A 22,987-nucleotide genomic window follows, 5' to 3' on the forward strand; every position below is an offset into this window, starting at 1 on the left:
ACTCTTGCAGCCGTTCTTCATTTGTTTTAGTCTCAAATAGAAAAGGAATTCTTAACTTTCCCATTACTATTTCATGCCTTTTGGGCACGTTCCTAAGGAATTTCCTAATAAAATGGAAGTTATTAATGGCTAAATGCAAGAGGTGACACAGGAACTGTAGATAACTTATATATAATTTATTACATTTTAATATATTTGTGTGGCTTTGAGTCAGTGTTGGCTCCTCGTGGACTGACTAGACTGGGCCCTACAATTTTCTTGGCAAAGTTTCAGAAGTTGTTTGTTGTTGCCTGCTTCTTCTTGAGGCTGAGGGAAAGGGTCTGGCTCAGCCCCCCCCCCCATGCTTAGGGTAGGGTTAAAACTCCAGGTCTCGCTCTTTACCTGGTGCCATAACCACAGCACCAAACTGGCTCTTGTAATTAAACAATACAGGACGAATATATTAATATTCTCAATGAATGTGGAGCACATGGGCATTCTCTCTAATGAGTTCGATGTAAGATCAAGATTTCAAAGATCAAGTTTGATTAAAAATTTCTACCATTCAATAATAGCAAAGAAAAACGAAACCATTGTAAAAAGAATAGACCTGCTAGATAATGATGATAAGGATGATGATGATAGAACTATTTCCTTATCAGAAAATGAATCAATAGGCCACAAAAGTGAAAAACATGCATATATTCAGAAATATATATATCTTATATCTTAAGGGAAATACAACGTTCTAAATGTCCACATTCCCTATTTCAATCCAGACTGAAATATTTCCAAAAGATCTGGAGAGCAGCTGCCTGGAATTTTCTCCCCGTGAAAATTCTTAGACATGTTTTGAGGAAGAAGGGCCCTCCCTTGGTACTTACAGCTGGACCAGACTCCCCCGGAGGACCTGGATCACCTGGAAAGCCAACTGGACCCTGGAAAGGAAGAGCATGACTGGATTCCCACGAAATCCTCCATTCAGCAGAACAAAGAAAGAAACGACCATCTTGGCAATACGCTGACCACGATAGTTAGATCAAGGGCGATTAGAAAACCCACTTCCATGAAACGGAACAACGCCGTGATCTCAAGCAGAACACTGAGAGAAAATATCCTGTTATTGGTCTGATGGTCTCTCAACTTGGCCCCTGCAGTCAGAGGGCCCCTTGACTGCATGGGCCACGTTGAGGTCCCTGGGCAGCGAATTTGATTCTGTAATTCGTACGCAAGTGGAGGCGGCTCTAGCCTATTAACACCGCAGTCTGCTTATTAGATCCTAGGTCAGCGGTTCTCAACCTGTGGGTCGCGACCCCATTTGGGGTCGAACGACCATTTCACGGGGTCGCCAAACAATGCAGTCGCCAAACAACGCAGTCTAATTCTATTGGCTTTCCAAAGCCAATAGGAATTGTCCAGGCTGTCTCTGCCCTGCTGAGCCCGCCAAAAGTCCCATTCTGCAAACGGTGCTGCAAGTTGTCTGCAGTGAAGGCAAGCTGTCTGGAAGCTTCCACCCCTCCCTGCTGAGCAATTACTAAAAATGTAAATAAAAGAGGGCCAGAAGTGGGAGGTGGGAGGCCGGCGGGCGCAGGGAGGGTTGCTGGTGTGCGTGGGGCCCTCCGAGTGCCTTACCTCCCTTGGGCTGGGCCAGCTGGTGGCTCAGCCGATGGTCGCCATGCGCCGTCTCTGCTGCTTGGCAGCTACGCCTCGGCCGGCGCAGGGGGCGGCACCACACATGCACCCGGGCAGGGAAAGTCCTCGACTTACGACCGGTTGGGTAGTCCTTGACTTACGACCGGTTGGGGGTCGCAGCATTAAAAAGGTTGAGAACCACTGTCCTAGGTGGTTAAGGCTGCCCAGGCAAAGCTGAGTGGTGGTGTCAGGTTCCTTGAGGGAGGGGATGGTCCCCTCAACCGTGAAGGAGCTACATGCAGGGCACCCTTTTCTCAAAAAAGACAGGGAGCCGGTGTTCCTGGCCAATTATCATCCAATCTCAACCCTTCTTGCACAGATGTATGCGACTCCCAGCCTTATGTCATTCGTTGGTTTGTTGAATGTATTTGCTGCCCATCTCACCCCAAGGGGGCTTGTTGAAGACTTGGTTATTCACCCAGGCTTTGGGGACAGGGTGACTGAGGAGTCCAGTTTTGGTTTGTTTGTGTTTTGCTTTGCTTTTGTTTATTACATTTATTTCTGCCCTATCTCACCACGAGGGGCTTTGCATTTTGATCTGTTGGATTTTCCTTTTAATGAGTTGCTTTTTAGAATTGTTTAGGAGTTGGGCAACCTATTATTTATAACAATCATAAACTTGTTCCATAAATAAAAAGGCCCAAGGAAGCAAGTTCCTGATCTCCCCGCCCCCCCAGCCCTGCCTGGATGTCTTTCTGAAGAGCTCCGTGAAAGGGGGTTTCTCTGTAGGGAAGCAAAGGCAGCTGGGCTGCCCCTATTGCAGGGAAAGGCCCCACAGCCTGCCCCCAAAGTCTGTCTGAAGAAGCACCTAAGAACCAAGCAGATGCAGCAGGATTCTCAAGGAACAGGAGAAAAGCAAAGAAGGGAACCAGCAGCCCAGCCCAGAGAACAATGGGGACTGGGCAAAATAGAGCAGGGAGTTACTTACCGGGCTCCCTTTGGGGCCATCATCTCCTGGGGGACCTTTGGGGCCTGGGGGGCCAGCAGCCCCAGAGGGGCCTGCTTCCCCTTTTTCCCCCCTCTCTCCTTTAGGACCCTGTCAAAGGAAGATGCTCGTTAGAGGTCAGATTTGTTTCAGCAACAGATTAGGGGGGACAACGGCTGATTAAAGGTCCAATCAGCACTTAAAGGAAATCAAAAAAATGACCAGCATTTGATTATTTTCTGATGCTCAATCAGCCTCACACTAAGACACAGATGCCTCCTCCACTGCTGTGCCTTCACGGGATGCAGAGCTCGCTTCCTGCACTGGAGTTGTGTCTTCTGACTTCTCCTGCCTTGATTAAGCAGCTGGTTTCTGTGGGGCTGGATTTCAAGGGACCAACCGGTCCAATAAACAGATAGGTTGACGGGTGAATTGTTCATACTCAGAAGAATTAGGGGTCTGATAGAAGACTGAGACGGGAACAAGCACCACAGTGATTGTGAATCATCTCGTCAATCCATCCGGTGGGATATGGCTCCAGAAGACATTATTGGTGGTAGGGTCGGAAAAGAGATAGAACCGGAAACGGTGTTACAAACGCCATTTTGAAAAATCTTTGCCTGAGACTTTGAAGCCATTCCTGAGCACCGATCTTATTCCATTTCATCTCAATGATACTTTTCATCAGAGATACTTTTAAAAACGTTTTAAATCTTACCGTTGGTCCAGTGTCTCCGGGTAGGCCAGGCCCCCCTGCTTCTCCAGGTTCTCCCTGCAAAAGGCAAGACAATCCGTGTGCTCTAGGCCAGGGGTAGGCAACCTCGGCTCTTTCATGACTCATGGACTTCCACTCCCAGAATTCCTGAGTCAGCTCTAGGCAAAGCCCCCTCGGCTCTGGGATACTTTGGTCTGACGGCCGAAGACGCTCAGAGTCCAGAGCTTTCTCCAGGTTTCCCACAAAATCTCCAACCCCCAGTCTGGAAGTTGGTCCAGCTGCCCTTCATTTGTACCCCTGACAGGTAGCAGGGGAGCTTTGGTAAGCCCCCCCCCCAATAGATCTTCTTAAAACCCAGCTGAGACTTTCAGACAGAGGCAGACCTTTCTTTTTTTTTCTTTTTTTAAATAATTTTTTATTTTTCCAAACTCTCCCCCCTACATATACCGTAATACTTTATCAGATATTAACATACATTCCCTCCACACTCACATACAAGATACTTTTAACAAAATGAAATAAATACATACACATGACTTTTGGTGTTGCTCGCCCATTTCCCCTTTCACCGCATCCACACTCCTTCTTCTTTACCTTCTTTCTCCCTTTCTTCTCTTCCCTACTTCCCTCTTCTCCTCTCCTTCACCACTCTCCTCCCATTCCTCTTCCTCCAGCCTTCCTACTTCCTTCTCCCCTCCTTTACTCTTTTCTCTCTCCTCTCCTTTCTTCCTATCACCCTTCATCACTAGGTTAGAAGGTTTCTTCAACCACAATACGCAGGTGGATTAGAGTTTGTATTTCTCTGGCATACCAGTCTCAGTCACTGCAAGCTCCTAGGCATTTCACGGCTCATTCCACCCGGGCGCAGCTGCTACAGTTGCCTGGTCTAATCAGGCCTCCATAGAGGGAATTTGTAGAACAACGACATGGGATCGCCCTCTTCCCTTTCCTACAAGATGGATGTATATATGCCTCTTCTACGGCTTCATTTGACCGCAAGGTTCTAGAACACACATTAACGTTGGATGGGACCCAGGCCCAATCTAATTCCCCACCCTAGGGACACAGGGCTTTGGTATGTCCCATCCGTGGGTTCTCCATCCAATCATGCTGGAGAAAGGGGCGTTGTCTTACCTGAACGCCTTTTCTCAGCATGATGATGGAGAATCCACTCCCTCCCATTAGGTCAGTTGGCCTGGTTCCCACATTGTTCAGACGCATCGGACTAAAGTCTGAGTATCACCTTAGCCTAAAACTGGGGTGCAGTTGGCACAGAGGGGGCGGTACTAAATTTCAGACTTAGTCTAATTGGAGCAGATAGATTAAGACAACCCTCTTCAGATACAATTCAGGGGTAATGTCCGAGCAACTCCTCTCTCCAAATTTCCCTATCTGTATTATATACAATAAGATTAATACTTCTGTTTATCTAACCTTCTCGGTATATACTTCTATAAACATTTATACAGCCAGAGGCAGACCTTTCTTAACTGCAGCATTTTTAGGCTCTGTCTTCCCCTTCCAAGATTCCCCTGCAAATTGGCATTACCTTTTCACCAACGGCCCCTGGATTTCCAATCCCTCCGACTGAGCCTTGTGGTCCATCAGCTCCAGGGGGCCCACCTGGGCCTCTGGGTCCGGGAGGGCCTGGGGGACCCTGGAGAAGGGAGAGAAAATAGCCTTTCAGATGATGGAAAGATAAAGCTTTTGACCAGAACTTACACAGTAACTGTCAGAATCCAATTATATTTCATCTCTAGTTATCAGTTATAGAAAACCCCATTTCTGCCTTCTCCAGATTCTATCATATGATGAAGGGAAGGGGGTGAACAAAGGGGTTTTATGGCCCTCATTTCCTTCGGTACACTTCAAAGAGACTGAATGTGGATATCCCCAAAAGGACTAACCATAACAATGGGGCTATTACCTTTCATATACTCCTCTCTGAAGTCTCCCTCCAGCCGGCAGAAAGGAAAAGGGGGTGGGAGTGTATTGCCTGAGACTGTCGCTGGAAGTAGGGGATGATTGGGTGGGGCTACTGGGGAACCCGTTAAAACCTTGAATGGGAGAGCTTGGACCCCAAGTCCTGTCCTGAACGCCTGCAACCAGTTTCTCTTAATAAAGGATGCCTATTGGAAGAATTATTCCAAGAGTTCTGTCTTCTTAAGATGCAAAGTGGGGGGGGGTCCTTACAGTAACATTAACATTTAAGGGAAAACAATTTGCTTTATTACCATTTGACCAACATCTCCAGTTTCTCCCTTGTCACCTGGAGGTCCAGGTAAGCCCTGTTGAAAGAATTAAAAAGAGTTTTTCTTCCCTTCAGCTTTTGAAAAGGCAGAACAGTTTACTTGAAGAGATAAAGTGAAGACAAGCTTGCATTTGCAAACACCATCGCTGTGTTGATGTGACCCATCTGACAAATCCATGCAATCCACATGATGTGAGGACCCAGGAGATGCAACCAGCCATCACAAGAGCTCTCTGCTGTTGACAGGCAGGAGGTTCAGAAATTGTTGGTGCTGATCAGCTATCAAATGACAGCAGCTTGATGCCCATTTCCTTGCCTGGCTAAAAGATAATCCAATGATAGCTGGAGATCCCCCTTCTGAGGGCCAAATTTATTTATTTATTTATGAGACTTATATACCGCTTTTAAGTGCAAGCACTCTCTAAGCGGTGTATACCAGTAAGCAATGTATATATATATTTACATTGCCCCCAACAATCTGGGTCCTCATTTTACCTACCCCGGAAGGATGGAAGGCTGAGTCAACCTTGAGCCGGTGAGATTTGAACCGCTGACCTGCTGAACACAGTCAGCTAAAGTGGCCTGCAGTACTGCACTCTGACTGCGGCGCCACCTCGGCTCATATATTCTCCTGGACCTTTGATGACTGACACTCGGCTCCAGTTCATTGCCTGCACTAGTTGTGTTGAAGGGCTTGGCCTTTATTGACTCCAATGTGGCTGTTAAACTTATCCAATTAAACTTTGCCACCTTTTTGCAAACTCTACATTTGTTCTTAGCTAAAAGGCTAAAAAATAGTCTCATTTTATTGAAGACCTGGCAAGACCCGGCTAGGAAAGACTAGTATTTCTAATTGACCTTTATTTTCTTGATTCTACTTCTAACCACACTTTATATCATTCATCTTATTTTATTAATCTTATTTGCTTTATATCCAAGATAAAAAACTTTGACAAAATATTTACACTTTGCAAACGTTTCACACACTTTGCAAATAATGACAATAATGCTAATAATATGTTAAACTTGTACGCTTCCTGATTCTCAACAACGCTGGGCTGCTCACTTCAGATGAGAAATTAGAATAAAATCAATAAAACATAAAAAGTAAAGATAAAAGCTGGCAGGTGGGATGGAGAAAATAAGCCCCCTGTCTCCCACGGAAGCCCTGGGTGGACGGCCAGGTCTTCCCAGCTCTTCTAAATAACATTGGGGGGGGAGGAGGGGGGAGGCATCCAGATGAGGGGAGGGAATCTCGCTTCACACATTTTACAGATATTTCACACATCCCTCCACCCACCCACCATGACACATCTGGAACAAACGCTCCAAGCTTAAAAGCCCTTTTAGATTTTTACAGCCCAAGCAATTTTGGGTAGTGCCAAAGGGCAGCTGTCAATGTGCACAAAAAAGAAGGAATTATAACTGCAGAGGCTACTTGACACCCAGTTCAACTGGCAATCCTAATTTCTCTGTTTTTCTGTTTCGGCTGGAACCATCCAATGCTGCACATGATGACTCCACCCCAGACCTCCAGAGCCGATCCCTTTTGACCGTTACCTGCAACCCAACCGGTCCTGGAAGGCCAGGAAATCCTCTAGGCCCTTCATCCCCCTTCTGTCCAAAAAGGCCCTGCTGTCCTCGTGGGCCAGGCTCCCCGTCAGCTCCCTTGGAAGAAGAGGGAAAAGTTCACGGCTAACAGCACATTGAATGCTGGACTCTCTGACTTTCCTGCAGAAGGAGATCGAGCTCTCTAATACGCATTAGGCCATCAATGATTGCAGCCATACAGGCTTCCACCCAACCCTTTAAGGCAGTGGTTCTTAACCTTTTTGAACGAATCGCCCCCTTGAGCCAATGAGGAAGTTGTCATCGCCCCTCTCCCCCAACATAACCGCTCAATCACAACATAGGAAATAATTCTTCAATTTATGCAAACACTTTTTTTTTGTTTTCTTTAAAATTGTCATCAGGACATATCGATGCAAATAATTTATTTCCAGTCTTTTTCCCGTATCTCCCATATTCTGGCCAAGGGCGTGCCACTGTATGGGTAGAGGCTGCTGCGCAACGCGCATGAAGATAAGCGATGCATATTCACATATGTACGGCGTTCTGTACTGAAGCTAGCTGGAGGAACATTTGAAAACACAATTCAATCCACTAATAGCGAGCGATCTGATGTTTTTGTACGACAGATATACAGCGATTCACTGTACGAAAAAGTCTCAAGAGTGTCCCCAAATCATCTCGCTCCATCGGTCCCATATCGCCCCCTTTTCATTCCTTTGCCCCCCTGAAAAATGAAATCGCCTCTTGGGTGGCAATATCGCCCAGATTAAGAACCACTGCTTTAAGGAACGCAATTCTAGTTCCTTAAGCCAAGCAATTCAACCTGAGGGGCCTTTTATTTGAAAAGTTTGGTCTATTTATGCTACCCACTGCATGGAGCTAAAAGGATATATAATAAGAAGTGAGAGAATCTAAGAGGAAATGAGGCACAAAAAAACTTTTCTCTTCCTGCTACGAATCTCCCATCGGCCTCCTGTTCCCTCTAAAGCCACGGAGTGATAGACTTTGTAGCTGATATTTTATATACAGAGAACGTTTATATACAGAAGGATTACTTACCGCTAAACCTGGTTGGCCAATTGGGCCCTGTGGACCAATAGGACCCGGTGGACCCTAGCAAGAAACAAAGACGCGTCTTCAAAGAAATGGCAAAAAAAGTTGAAATCAGTCTAAGGAAAACGATGCGGAACGAGGCTCTCAAGTCGCACTGACACCTTGCTGGATCTGGCCGAACACGCCCCCCCCCTCGGATTCTGCCAGGGTCCTCCAACCACAGTGATGGATGCTCAGAGGAGAGGGCTGAAATATTAGACCCTTGCAATTCAAAACCTTGCTGAAGAAGTAACAAGGCGCATCCCAATGATGTCGGATAACTGAATGTCTCTCTTTGTTTGGGAAGTGGTGGGATGGACTCCAATACTGGGTTAAGATTTGTGTGGCCTCACTCACTCCTGGAGCCTCTGGCCCACCCTGAGGGTGGAGAAGCTGGAAAAGGAGCTTTGACTCACGAATGCTCTCACCAAAGCAGCTCCAACTCCATAGCTGCCCATGGGAGTTAGTAGAAAAGGGACACTGGGATGCCTCGGGACACGGGTGGTAACCTCCTCCCTTGTCCCCGTGTGGGAAAGCCACAGCTCACCTGTTCTCCTTTGTCACCTCTGCTTCCTTTCTGCCCTGATTCACCAATTTCACCCTAATAAATGGAAAACATCATTCCGTAATACAAGCAGAATTGTCATATGCAACAACCAATGAGAACCTAAGAAAGGAAGAAGATTCCTGGATTTGCTCCATATCTTATATGTTCTTAACAAATTAATAATGTTTATTAGTTTGGTCTGATCCTAGAAAATGAAGAATGAATACACCACTGGGTAGATTCCCCCCCCCCCAGGTCAAAGCTGCACTTCCAGAAAAAAAACATTGTAAAATTAAAATCATTTTGGTATGTTGAGAAATTTCTTGGAAGAAAACCATGCATGAAAGATGACCAGCACTGCAGAAATGGCATCTGAAGAAAGTTTTCATTAAAAAAAGCCTTCCTAACATTAAGAGCAGCTGGGCCCCGAGAGAGGCTGGGCTTTCCTTCAAGGGATGATGGGACAAGCCATTCCTCTACTGGGCTCTGACCACAATTCTGCACTGCGGCAGCCTTACCATGAATGGCCTCGGGAGCCCCTGTCAACTCGGGGGTTTGGATCCCGTTTCCATCAGTCTCTGAGCAGGTAAAGCTGCTTTACACCCTGTGACAGGACATTTGGCCAGGCCACGGTGTAAGCACTGAGCAGATTTGGGTCAAACTGTGCCAATACCTGCAGGGCCATCTTGCATTTTGATAGCCTTCAGTTTATGGACAGACACGGCCTTGGATCCTTTTTCACGGCCCTTTTTCTAAGCTGCCCTTAGAAAAAGGGGTTTCACTTGGGGGGAGAACTCTTCCGCCCTTAAGGTACCCCAAATGTGGACAGAGAAAGAGATACAAGAAACGGAACGGCCAATTCTAAAGTTGGCACAGTTTCACTGCCTGCCATTTGAAAGCGTTGGAGGAAAACCATCTTCTGGCCAGGGCTCTGTGGCCCTACATGCAAAGCAACCCAACCAATGGAGGAAAGCCGGAACGTTTGGCATGGAAGCTGCCTACCTTGTCTCCATCTTCCCCTGGGGAGCCAACCGGGCCGGCAGGGCCCGGAAGTCCAACTGGTCCTTGAATGCCATCTCGTCCAGCTGGGCCTTGAGGGCCTTTTTCACCCTAAGCCCAAGGAGAAAAGCAAAGTCTTCTCAGCCACAACCCAGAAGCTATTGGTCCTTTCTCAGAGTAGGCAGTATTTTAAGGCTCTCTTTTTTGGGATAACACGGGAACTAGGAGCTGGACAAACAAGAGAACTATGGGCAGGGTGGATGGAGGCTCTGCCCTGTGGTCTGATGGCAATAAACCCAGTTTCATTTGGGCTGGGGAAGCAGCCTTAAGCACGGCCCAACCTGAGCCCTGAGTGAGGGACTTATGGCAGGAAGTGTTCCCTCAGTCGGATCGGAAGGTGGTGATCTTTGCACGCAAAGCTGTTGGGCTCCCATCTTTCCAGAAGCTTTTCTGAGCCAGGCCCTCCTTTGAATTAGCTCCACACCCCTGCGGTGCTCCAGGAATTCAGAAAAGGGAGGGATCAGGAGACATTGCTGGGGGCTGACCCCACGTCAGCCCTCCTGGGTGAGCCAGAAGGAAACACGAATAGGTGAGCTAACTCTGAACGATTAAATCTGGAGGGCTGCAAATTTGCACCCCTCATCTAGGCAGGAAGTACATATTTGGGTAGCATAAATAAGATCAGAAGGAATTTAACATCAATGTTGTTGTTAGGTGTGTGTCACGTATGTGTTTCACTTTGAGAGCGGGCAACTAAATTTCATTTTTGATGTGTGCCGTTGTGCCCACAGTAAAAAAACATGACAATAAAGGTTATCTTATCCTATCTTATCTTATCTTATCCTATCCTATCCTATCCTATCCTATCCTATCTTATCTTATCTTATCTCTAATCCTAATGGATATTTTAATAACTCTTCCTATTTACTTTCCTTCACATTATTTCAATAAATGTATTGTCAGCCCTCCCAGCTAAACCAGATAGGAAACGCAACCAGATGAGCTAATTCTACCTTATTAACAGAATTTTGCAAATCTGAACATACAACTTCCTGAAGCCTCTTTTAACTGCTTGCTCCTCCTTCCTTAGTTTCTCTCTCTGATTGGGGGGGCTCCTGACGTGGTTGGATGGTTTCCTGGGCAGCCTCTCTTCCCCTGCTTTCCCCAGGGTCACCCCCATGTTCCCTTCACTCCCCAGGAGTGTCCTGTGCTGGTCTCTGGCCACCCAGAGATTCCCAAGGACACTCCATGCCTCCTGAGAGGCCGGCTCAGCCAGCCCTGGCAGCCTTTCAGATTTCACCCAGCCAGTTCCTTCCACCAGTGTTTGTGAGCAAGTCACTGTCTGTCTTAGCTCTCTTGCTACAACTCTTTGGTTCCTGTGTCGAAGAAGGAAGCCAGCAGCCATCGCTCAGAAGTGAACTGGACACGGCAAGTGGACCATGACACAGGGGCGGAAGCAGGTGGAATTTGGGGAGGTGCATGCCAGGAAAGAAACATCTAAGGGGAGAAATGACAGCAGCTTTCCCAAGTCAACTGCCGAATCTGCTCCAGCCAATGCTTAGGAGTCACAGACACACACATGCATGCGCGCGCGCACACACACACAACTTACCGGGGTCCCTTTCTCACCCGCAGGGCCAGAGGGCCCTTGGGGTCCAGGACGTCCTGGCAGACCAATTGGGCCAGCTGCTCCTGCAGGACCTCGCTCCCCTGGAGAGCCCTAAGAAGGAAGAAAAAAGTTAGTGAATACGCAGCTAACAGAAGGCAAACACCCCAAGGAAAGGGGGCTGAGTAGAGGGTGGGCACAGCCGGTGGCTTCTTTCTCATGAAGCCTTCCACAGGGATTGAGATGGACTGGCCACGATTCCATCCATACTACCCACAGTTAGCTATTCTGACGAATGGGAACATCTGGGGCGTCACAGCTGCCATTCTGCTAAGCTAGGTATTGCAAGCTGACAGCCTGACATCAGTAACAGGGGGAAGGGAGCAGTGGGGGTTGAGACGCAGAGGGAACTTAGATAAATGGAAACCAAGCTGTCCCGTCCCATGAGAAGCACCAGCCGTCTCAAGGTCACACCAAAAGAACGCGGAGCCGGCCAGCACCCGAAGACAGGGACCATTTCCCAAACAATTTGTTAATTCCTGATTGGACATTGAGTGATAATCGGGGGGCTGGCTGGGACCAAGGAAAAGTTAATTGTATCTTTTGCGCACAAAAATCTCAGATCCAGCTTTGCCTCTTCTGTAATCACTTTGGTTTTAGTAAAGTATACTTTTGGCTAATCGTGGGCCAGGAATCTTTCTTTCCTAACTGACCGAGTTGGGACGGTTGACAGGGGCTCACGGTCAGCCAGATTGCTGACTTGGGGCAAACCTGGATACTTTGCAGAGGTGAACAAGCCTTTCAAAGCCCATCCTGGAGGACCAGGGGCCCTTGGTGAATCACATCCCCCAAACTGGATAGCTGTCTCAACTCCTTCCAGGTGTGCCAGTCAACAGCATGGGGAATACTGTTCTGCCAAGAATACAGTCCAGGTGATCTCTGTTGCCCCAAGAAAAGCCTCCCAGCATTACTGCCAATCGCAGCCGCCAACTTTGAAATTTCATCCAGTGAAGCCCGAGGTATAGTACCAAGAGCACGGAGGGGACAGAAGAAGCGCCACAAGTAAATCCCAAGAAATGCGACATTTATAGGATCACCTTCCGAGTAATGAACAGAGCCGTATCCAAGGTGTGTGTGGGGGGGGGGTGAGGCAAGATGGTGGGTGCAGCATACAGGGCAGGTCCCTCCCCTTGTGAATGCATGGAGGAAGCTTGCAGCAGGACAGAGCATGAACTCTCTTGCCTTTTTCCAGCCCCCCTCAGTTCCCATGGCTGGACAGGGACAGACTATGAAGGGTTTAATTGCTGCAAAGAAACCCTCAAAGAAAGAGCAGGAGCCCCACCCGGGTCTGTGTCTTCGGTGGGTCTGACCAGGTTAGAGAAATCCTTAGGAGAAAGGATTGGATTGAGACTTAAGGGAAAGGACAAACACCAAAGGAAAGACTCCCAAGCTAAGGGCCAAAGAAGCACATGAGGGCACTACCAGGTGGGGACCGAACGAGAGAAACGGATAAACCTCTGAATCCTCTCAACGGCAAGGGGAGCAGCTCATGGTGGGGGGGCCCTTCTGCCCCACTGAGCCCAGGCAGGAACCAGGGCAGGAGATGAGCTCCGAGGTCAGGTCTGCATCTTTTCTGAAGCAGCAGCCGCAGGGCGGATGTGGGCAAGCAGGCAGCCCAGCCCCCCCGTCTCCCCCCTGGCCTTACAGGTGGAGGCCCCCCAAAGGCCCCCTCCTTTTCTCCAGCCAACAGGGAGCAGCAAGGGCTGAAAGGCCCAAACCACCCAAGCGGGTCTACCCCACCCTCCACACAGAGCACAGCCAGAGACGGGCGGTACTTACTGCTGGTCCAGGAGGCCCCGGTGGCCCTTCGTTGCCCTTCAGCCCCACAGGTCCCTGCAGGGGAGGAAGGCAGCGTCACTCGTGTGCAAAGGCACCACAAAGGCTCACAGGGGGTAGGAGGGGGAGAAAAGCTCTCAACTCACCACCGGGCCGGGGAGTCCTCGGTCGCCGGGGAAGCCTCGGAAACCGGCTGGGCCATCTTTCCCGGGCAAGCCGGCCGGGCCTGGGTCACCCTGCAAGCAGGACCAGAGGTCAGAGCGCCAGGCAGCCAAGCCCTCCCTCGTCCCCCAGGGCCCGCCCAAGAGGAGGAGGAGGAGGAGGCTGCGGGCTTTGATGGTATCCAAGCCTGGCACGACGACATTTTACACGCTCTGATGTTAGAAGAGGCAATGCCCCTCCCCTTCCGATTCTCCCAGTAATCTTGTCTGCGATGAGAGTAGATCTGAAAACAGATCTAACCCATGAAGGGAATCTGTCTTTGGGAAGAAGGGACTCTGCCCTGGCCCCTCAGGAGGCAGAGCCCGGCACAGAGGTCACAGAGCTTTCCCACTGCAAACATGCGCGTGAAAAGGCTCGCGGTGGCATCGCTGTGACGGTCTCCAGAGGGTCCTAGAGCCAAGGGCTCTCTCAGAATCCTGGTAGGGAGGTGGTCATCAAGGCCATGCCACCACCACCACCCTGCCCAGCGCAGGAGCTCCATCTTAGCCCCCTGGGAGAGGCTGCGGAAGGACGACCAGCAATGGAGGCCCACAGCCTCCCTGGGACATGAAAGGTTCTCTTGAGAGCCAACCAATATTCAGGAATTCTTGGCTTGTTCTAGACCAGTGGTTCTCAACCTTTCTAATGCCATGGCCCCATAATACAGTTCCCCATGTTGTGGTGACCCCCAACCACTTATACATCACCGGGTGCCAGGGGCATGGCTAAATAAAAGGGGGAAAAAATGGCGGACAGCCTTGTTTGGCGACCCCTGTGAAATAGTCATTCGACCCCAAATGGGGTCCGACCCACAGGTTGAGAACCACTGTTCTAGACTTTTCTCCCAAAGAAAGAGCCAGCCTCTCCCATGCTCCAGTCTCAAATCCCTCCAGACTTATAACATTAACTTGTTAAAACTAAGGTCTTCTCCCACCCTGGGTGTCTTCCCGCTTCATGCAGGCAATACCTTCGTTCCTTCTTTTCCAGCCAAGCCAGGAAGTCCCTGTTCACCGGGGGGCCCGGGAGGGCCCGGATGGCCACGTTCACCCATCGGGCCTGTTTCTCCTGTGGGGCCCTGCAAGACATGGGGAGGCACCTTCAGGACAGGCACCCGGAAACCTAATTCCATCAAAAGAGGGAATCTGGGGGCAAGTCGGGGGGGGGGGAAAGCCCAGGACAAGTACACGAACCAGTCATCAGACAGAGGCGAGCCACAAAATCCGCCTCAGACTGAAGTGCAAAACAGCCAGTTTGTTCTCCCGCAAATCAAGCTTAATTCTATCGATGGGATATTAGTGTCTTTCTACACCTTGAATCCTCGATCTACTCAATCGCCTAATTCACATAACGAGCAAAGTGAGTTAACAAATCACAAGGCATGTTGTGTGATGTCTAAAGAAATAAACCACCTTATAGTTTAATGTGAAAGCCTGGTTCAAACCACCAACCAAAGACAATAACTCGGCACCCACAATACACTGAACCACAGCCCGTTTTGAGCTTGGCTTAGCAGGTTGTGTGAACAGACCTTCTTGCTCTCTGCCCAGTGGGGAGGCTCTGCCAAGTGGCACTCCCAGTCCTGCGTAGCTGCCTATGTATTTGCAAGGGCTATGCTGTTTCTTCCTCTTTGGAGCCAAGGCCTAGCTGTAGGCATCAGCCCAGAAGAAGTATTTTTCAGGAGTTTGGGCCTGGATCAGGCCCACCGCTCACCTCGCCAATACCTATTGTTCTGCAACGGCCAACTGAATGCATTGGGGAAGTTTGCAAGCTGTGCTGGATACCAAGAGACTCTCCTCTGTTGCTTCCCATCTACCAGTGTTGTCACTGGTCTGCTGGTGCCTAGGACTGGGGGAGTAGTTACACAGCCCCAGAGATCCCAGGGCTTCCACAACCTCCCCAGACTCTGTTTAAGACCATCCAAACTGGCTGCAAGCAGCTAATTTGTGTTTGATTATACCCTGTAATGAAAGCATATCTGCTTCTGAACCTCCGCCCATCCTGCTACACAGCTCAAACTCCTGCCCAACCAGGAGCCAGGGATGCAGACAGCACAGGAATCTCTCATCTCAGGGTGTCTGGAAAGGGCCACATTAACCTCAAGAGTGGAAGACCCTTCCAGCTGTTGACCCCTCCCCTCTTCTTAGCCGACTCGTGGGCGAGCCCATCTGCAGCACCAGGCTCTCTCTGAATAAGTGAGAGTTGCTCCCATCTTGCCAGACGAGTCTTCACCACACCTTCAGGAATCCTGGGATGATCTGGGACAGTCTTAGGAAAGCAGGAAAGCTTCTTATTTCTATAGGAGTTATTAATAGACTGAAGCCCAGAGCCTGAAGAGATGACGATATACGTTGCTACTCCGGCATTTTTGAGCGTCTGACAATGCTGCCCCCTTCCAGGAGGGCAAGACGGAAGGAGCGATCCAAGAATTCCAGGGCCTGGACAGGCCTCCCACTCTGAGCCCCTCCACCTCGTAAGCCAGGTTTTCCTCTCCATGGGCAGGGAGGCCCCAGAGCTCAGTGGGGAGTATCCTAGAGGGCAAAGCGCTGCCCCATAAGTGGCCTGCTTGTTGCTTCTTAACAGCCAGCAAAAGCCCCGGCTTGGGTGGGAAGCGAGGCCAGTTCAGAGAAGGCCAACAGCAACCTCTGAGAAGGGTTCAGCTGTTAAAATGAACTAGAAATAAAGCTGCAGGACTGATTAAAACCTTTCTGTGAAACACCTCTGTCTCTCTTAACTGGAGCTGGTGAAGCAAACTCACATTCAGGGTTTGCAAACCATGTTTCAAGGTCAGTGCGAGAACTTGCAACTGCATTCACATGTCATGCAACATTTGGGTGGCATTCCCCTGCTCCTTTTCCTGTTTCTGGAAATTACACTAATTACGTTTTAGCATTTCCAGACATAATTAGCAGGCAGTAGACTTTTATACCTCAGAAAGCAGACAGAAACATGCTATTTACCATGTGATACCGAATTTAAACTGTCATTAATCTGGCAGAGTTTCTACAAATTAGAAAGTAATTGGAGAGTCAACAGATCTCCTACAAAGCTGGAAAAAAAAAAAGGAATTTTGACCAGAGAATCTGAAAGGTTCCTGGGAATGGCTCACCTGTGGACCAACAACACCTGGAGGTCCAGGTGGACCCGTCTTCCCTTGGAAGCCCTGGGAAAAGAAGACAGGGTTAATTAAAGGGCAAAACAGTGGCAGACCATGTATTGTAACACATAATGACAGAATCTCTTTGGAAGAGAAGGAAGGAAGGAAGGAAGGAAGGAAGGAAGGAAGGAAAAAGAAAGAAAGAAAGAAAGAAAGAAAGAAAGAAAGAAAGAAAGAAAGAAAGAAAGAAAGAGGAAGGAAGAAAGGAAGGAGGAAGGAAGAAAAGAAAGGAAGGAAGGAAGAAAGAAAGGAAGGAAGGAAAAAGAAAGAAAGAAAGAAAGAAAGAAAGAAAGAAAGAAAGAAAGAAAGAAAGAAGGAGGAAGGAAGGAAGGAAGAAAAGAAAGAAAGAAAGAAAGGAAGGAAGGAAGGAAGAAAGGAAGGAAGGAAGGAAGGAAGGAAGGAAGGAAGGAAGGAAGGAAGGAAGGAAGGAAGGAAGGAAGGAAGGAAGGAAGGAAGGAAGAGAATCTGGATATTCAAAAGCCAGCCAAAAGCAAAGAGATTACCAAAGGCTAAAACTGGAAAGGCTGAAAGCAAAGGAAGGCAGATGCAGTCCCTAGAAGGGGTGAAGGTTGTCTGCTGAGAACAGGGACCTTGTCTATTACGAATGTAGCTGCCCATCTACCTGGACAACTTCTGGCCCTCTAATCCTGACCTGGAGAAGTCAGGAGCCCCAGCTGGCATCCCGGAGAGAGGCAATGGACACCCCTGGTCCCCCAAAAGGCAACCAAGGCTGATGGAAGGGCGGTGTCATAAAAATGCCCCAAATACTCTACTCCTATTTTGCTACCTACAAAGAATCCTATGGGGAGGGGGCTTCAAGTTAGCCCAAGGCATCTTCCTTCGGGGCAAGACAGAACTCCAAAACATGCCAGTCTGTGAAAGGAGGATATAAAAGCCATTAAGATTTTTTGTAAAAAAAAAAAAAACCACCAATATGAAAAATGTGGAGCCAAAGAGTTGACAGAATAAGGTGTCCATTATTCATGCAGGCAGCATTGATTTGGGAGGGGGGGAGGGGTGTCTTAAGAAGATGCTCAACCCCCTCTCTGGCCTCTGCCGCCACTGGGGAGCCGGGCACTGTCAAAGCAGCAGCAGCAGCCGCCGGAGGGAGCAGGAGCCAGACACTGGAGGGCTCAGGACAGAGATGGGGGTCCTGCTGGAGAAAGGAAGGACAACGGCCCTGCTCCGTCAAGGAGGAAGGACTGGATGAGTCCCTCATTTGTATGAATTAGAAGACAGCAGAGCTTGGAAGTCGGATCAGTAAGGAGAAATTTTCAGACAGTGAGAACAATTAATCCATGGAATAGCAATTAGCAATGAAAGTTATATATTGTTTCACAGTGCTCTTACAGCCCTAAGCAGTTTATAGAGTCAGCCATGTTGTGCTGGGTCCTCCTTTTGCTGTCCTCAAGCCGGGCATGATCGAACTCCTGGCAGTGAGCATTGAGTTACCTGCAATACTGCATCCTAACCGCTGCACCACCAGGGCGCTTGCCTCCCAGGCTTGTGGGTGCCCCATCACTGGAGGATTTCAAGAAAAAGACTGGGCAGCCATTTGACTGGACGTTTTAAGACTCCTGCCTTGGGGAGGTCCCTTTCAGTCGTATGATTCTATGCTCTCTGTTCTTCCTGCCAACAGCCTCATCTGAAAATGCTTTCTCTAGGCTTTCTACAGCTGCAGGGGGAAAGGGCTGACAGTCCCCTGGAGCAGGTCCCTCAACAGGTCCCTCAACATGCAAAGATCAACTCGTTCATCAACTCTTTGGAAGGAGACACAAAGAGGGAGCAGAGCCTCCAGGGGTATCAGGGTGAAATAACCTGAAGCTCAAGTGCTTTTTCCACCCCCAAATGTTTGATCTAGTCTTGCTTCCTGGATGTTCCGGGGCGCCATAGCCCAGGCAAGCTTCAGTGACGTCCTCTGTGCTGTGAAACCCAGGAAAAATAAGGAAGCCCTTAAGATGGGAGGCTGAAGTGGTGTTCTCTGGGTGGGGGGAAGCCAAGGGGTTCAGTGGCCCCACTTGACAGACCAGGCAGGGATCTGTCGACTCCAGAACAATGGAGTTCCTGGTGAGGGAAGAAGCACAATCCCAGATCCCTCCGGGAACTCCTTCAGTGGCTTTAGGCAGAGATTGCACAGCAAACAGGATATGTGTGCATAGCACCATGTTTGCTGATCAATATATTGAGCAGGATGTCAGCCGAGAAGCTTTTCTCCCCTGTTCTATTGCTCCCTTTCACAACAAGACCTGCCGGATCGATCCCGCACAAGGCACCCGGGGAAGAGCGGCCATATTGATTTCAGAAGCAGAACAAGCACAAAGCGCGCCAAGAAAACATGCTTGACACGCTATAGACTTTTGTGGTCAGGAAATGTTTGTGTCAGATGTCACAAGATGTCGGAGTCTGGGAAAGGCTTTCCTCAGAAGTAAACATTTGTCGAATTGGGAGGATGTCATTGAGAGGAATAGCAATATTTTAACAACGGCTCCCAAGCAGTGACTGAAGCTCTTTCTTCCCCCACGTCTGCCCACAAATTCTGAACGCAGCCCCGAACAGCTGCTCCCGGTACCAGATTGCCCTATTTAATTTCCAGGGAAAGAAACGGCTATCCATGCGTAACGAATGTATTAATTAATGTAATAAATTGAAAGTGAATTCAATTTAACGTTGCCTTTTCTGGCTCAAAGGAGGGGGACCCTCAAAGGTCCTTGGAGAGTCCGTTTGGGAGGAAAAGAGAGGGTCAAAGCTCTGCTGCTTTGGGTGGATCCTGGAGGTGGCCAGAGACACACTGAGCCCTTCTGAATGCCTGGAGAGAAATGTAGGAAGCCGCCATCAGAAGGAGGTTTATGCTCTTCTTTAAGGCTTTTTGCACTGAGTGGCCGGGCCTTTCTGTCCAAGATGCTGGATGAGCCTCATCGGATACTTGGAGAAGGAGGCCAGGATCTTTGGGGATGGGAAGGCTGCAGGATCCAGCAGCTGTTATGGTTCCGGCTAATGAAACTTTCCAAAGAACTTCCAGGCATTATTTTCCTAAAAGTCTTTTATTGTTACAAAATGTCGGCACAGGCACAACGGAGGGATGCTAGGATCTAAGTTCTCTTCCTCTGAGCAGTTAAATTATCAGCATGTTCCCTCCTAAATTAGCCGTCATATCTCACATTATCCAATTAGTGTGAAGGTCAAATGTTTTCTTCCTCTTTCTTTCCCGGGCTTTACCCCCAACCCCCCTTCTGCTCTGTATTAACCCCATAATTACCAGACAATTCTGCATGTTGTCAAAAGCAAGAATATACAATATTGAGCCGAGGTGGCGGAGCAGTTAGAGTGCAGTACTGCAGGCCACTTTAGCTGACTGTGTTCAGCAGGTCAGCGGTTCAAATCTTACCGGCTCAAGGTTGACTCAGCCTTCCATCCTTCCGGGGTGGGTAAAATGAGGACCCAGATTGTTGGGGGCAATGTAAATATATACATACATTGCTTACTGCTGTACACCGCTTAGAGAGTGCTTGCACTTAAAGCGGTATATAAGTCTCATAAATAAATAAATAATAAATTTGCAGCATTGACAGTAGCATTCTTGTGCTGGTTCCCCAACTCTTAACCATTTCTGGAAACTTCTTAAAAAAATGCCTTAGTGTTGTGGGGGGGGGGAGAGGGGAGAAGGTGTACAAGGTATACTGGTCGGTGGCCTTTTCCTTTCAGCGGCTTTCTCCTTCCTAAGATGGATCCCTTGAGATAATCTAACCAGGGACTCGGGACCTTTGGGGTTGCATTTCAGTATGAATTTAGCACTTCCTGAATCCAAACACGAAATTTGAAGCACTGCTATCCATCTAACATGAGCACTTTCTGAATGTTTCCAGGCATTTCTGTGGACGACAAGGAACATATTAAATGAATGTGGAGCTAAATGTTACTTGAGAAGAAACCTCCACATCTATTGCTTTTTCTCTTTCTCTCTAGATTGTCCGGCCTACGTAACTTGGGGTTTCTCTGGAGATGGAGATTATCGCCAAGGGTCACTTGACCCGATTGTTCTGCTTGCCTAGTCCTAACCAAGGGGGCAGAAGGGGGCTGGTGCAAGGAGGGGAAGAGAAAGTCTTGCTTAGTCAGGTGCAGACCTAAGAAGGACCCGCTTCGTCAAAAGAGAGAGAAAAAGCTCCTCCTAGATCCATCAAAAATGGTGAAAACGTCAAAGGACTGACCGTTTCGCCTCTCTGCCCAGGGTGGCCTGGCAATCCATCTTTTCCCGGAGGACCCTAGAGAAGGAAACAGGATCTTCAGTAAAACTGAAAGCATTCAACGTAAGGATGTCCTCACGTGCAGCAGATCAGAGTTTCCTTGCAGTCAATGGTAGCCTAGAGAGACCTGGGTAAGCAGAGGCAAATCTCTCTCCCGGGCCTTTTCCTGCTCTTCGCTGAACTTACCGGGGGCCCTTTTGGTCCAGGAAATCCGGTTGGTCCTTGAGGGCCTGGAGGTCCCTTAGGGACAAAGAAAGACAAGGGTTAGGGTTGCTACCCTGCCCGGAGGGAGCAATTCCCCATCCTTCTGCCTTGGCAGCATTGATGCCGATCAAGAAGTCCTGCCCCGTCTTTCTATCTGAAGCGTAAATTGGGGCACATCTGTTCAGCCACGGCTTGCTTGACCTTACCCTTTCACCTGGCGGTCCCGGAGGTCCGTCCCCACCAGAATTGCCCTTGGAAGGTAAAAAAAAGAGAATTAAAACAATACATGATCAGTTCAGTGCCAATAAGCCATTACCCTCCGGTCATCCTGAACACTAAAGGTTGAGACTGGCAGACGCTTAGGGCAGTGTTTCTCAACCTTGACAATTTTAAGGCATGAGGACTTCAACTCCCAGAATTCCACACCCAGCATTGCTGGCTGTGGAATTCTGGGAGTTGAAGTCCACATGCCTTAAAATTGTCAAGGTTGAGAAACACTGGCTTAGGGTCATTTGGGACAGGTTTATTCTTTGCCCCTTATCTTGGGGGTAAATTTTACCGGGTGGAGAGGTTGACCACAATGTCTGTGAAGGTCTGGCTTTCCTAACACTCAGCCTGGCCCCTCCCAGCAGAGGCCTGGAGTTGAGACATCACTCAGGAGAAAAAAAAAACTACATAGGAGCAGGCAAAAGGGAAAGTAGCCTGCAACCCCCTTGAGCAAAACACCGGCGCTTGCATAATTTGCACTCAGGATCTCATGCATCTGATGAGAATGGCTTCAGCGTTTGGCTTCTGCTCCTCCAGAGCTGCCCAATCGCTCGGACCCTTACTAAGTTGTCATCTTGCACGAAGCTCCTGTGTGGCATCAGATCACGGGTTTTTAAAGGACCAGTTAGTTAACAAAAAATACCCCCCAGAAGCCCCACTGCTGCCCCTCAGACCCTGTCAGGATGACGGGCTGTCAGGCGCTTGGCAAGCCCTCCTCTCCCTGCTGCACCTGGACTTGGTTCCTAGGAATGCCCAGCTGTCCAGGAGCAACTTTGTCCCCTCAGGGCATTCCACCCAATTCCCATGGGAGCCCTGGGATTCTGCTCGAGAGACCTTGACGGAGAAGGAGGAAGCAGCCCCCACCCAACTGGGATGGCACTTGTTTATAAAATTCATTTTCCACTCATTTCATATTCAACGAATCTGGGCAGCTTGCAACATAAAAAGGGTATCCTGGGACCCTCCTAGAAGGCAAGCTGGGAGCTCCAGTCAGGAAAGGGAACCCAGCTGAGCTGTCTGGGACCGGAGATTGCCATGCGGACCTTCTCTGCCGTGCTTCCTCCCCAGAGAATTTTCAAGGGCAACCGTCTATTTCACAGCCTTCCCAGGGAGATGCAGGCATGGCTGGGAAGCGAGAGCGGAGGCTTCTGAGCCTCTGAAGGAGGCCTCAGCCCTCAGCCCACCCTCCAAATAGGTAGACAAGGCTGGTTCTCTCCATGCTCTCCCCTTCCCTTCTAAGTGGAGGGAAAAATGTGTTTTGGATGATTAGGGAAGGGAAAAAAGCACTGGGAACTGGGAGAACAATCAGCCCTTAGTAAGGCCACACTTGGAATACTGCATCCAGTTTTGGTCACCACGATGTAAAAAAGATGCTGAGACTCTAGAAAGAGTCCAGAGAAGAGCAACAAAGATGATTAGGAGACTGGAGGCTAAAGCATATAAGGAACGGTTGCTGGAATTGGATATGTCTAGTTTAACGAAGAGAAGGACGAGGGGGGACAGGATAGCAGTCTTCCAGTATCTCAGGGGCTGCCCCAAAGAAGAGGGAGTCAAGCTATTCTCCAAGGCGTCTGAAGGCAGGACAAGAAGCAACGGGTGGAAACTATCCAAGGAGAGAAGCAACCTAGAACTAAGGAGAAACCTCCTGACAGTGAGAACAATTCACCAGTGGAGCAGCTTGCCACCACTGGAGGTTTTTAAGAATT

The 22,987-nt window shown here is 48.9% G+C and overlaps 1 protein-coding gene across 1 annotated transcript in view; it reads right to left on the reverse strand.

Annotated features, from left to right (window-relative positions):
- Window positions 1-22,987, reverse strand: part of COL5A1 (collagen type V alpha 1 chain) — a gene marked incomplete at its 5' end in the record, with an annotated part of 133,077 nt that overhangs the window by 29,159 nt on the left and 80,931 nt on the right. The window contains 17 exons of the mRNA XM_039364247.1: window positions 864-917; window positions 2,600-2,707; window positions 3,315-3,368; window positions 4,861-4,968; window positions 5,546-5,599; window positions 7,123-7,230; window positions 8,194-8,247; window positions 8,774-8,827; window positions 9,776-9,883; window positions 11,385-11,492; window positions 13,218-13,271; window positions 13,361-13,450; window positions 14,383-14,490; window positions 16,522-16,575; window positions 20,775-20,828; window positions 20,997-21,050; window positions 21,221-21,265. Coding sequence (XP_039220181.1) covers window positions 864-917; window positions 2,600-2,707; window positions 3,315-3,368; window positions 4,861-4,968; window positions 5,546-5,599; window positions 7,123-7,230; window positions 8,194-8,247; window positions 8,774-8,827; window positions 9,776-9,883; window positions 11,385-11,492; window positions 13,218-13,271; window positions 13,361-13,450; window positions 14,383-14,490; window positions 16,522-16,575; window positions 20,775-20,828; window positions 20,997-21,050; window positions 21,221-21,265 — 1,269 coding nt within the window. The remainder of the gene's footprint in view (window positions 1-863; window positions 918-2,599; window positions 2,708-3,314; window positions 3,369-4,860; window positions 4,969-5,545; window positions 5,600-7,122; window positions 7,231-8,193; window positions 8,248-8,773; window positions 8,828-9,775; window positions 9,884-11,384; window positions 11,493-13,217; window positions 13,272-13,360; window positions 13,451-14,382; window positions 14,491-16,521; window positions 16,576-20,774; window positions 20,829-20,996; window positions 21,051-21,220; window positions 21,266-22,987) is intronic.

This window comes from Crotalus tigris, unplaced genomic scaffold, assembly GCF_016545835.1.
Source record: "Crotalus tigris isolate CLP2741 ecotype Arizona unplaced genomic scaffold, ASM1654583v1 scf7180000019692.1526454, whole genome shotgun sequence".
Lineage (NCBI taxonomy): Eukaryota > Metazoa > Chordata > Lepidosauria > Squamata > Viperidae > Crotalus > Crotalus tigris.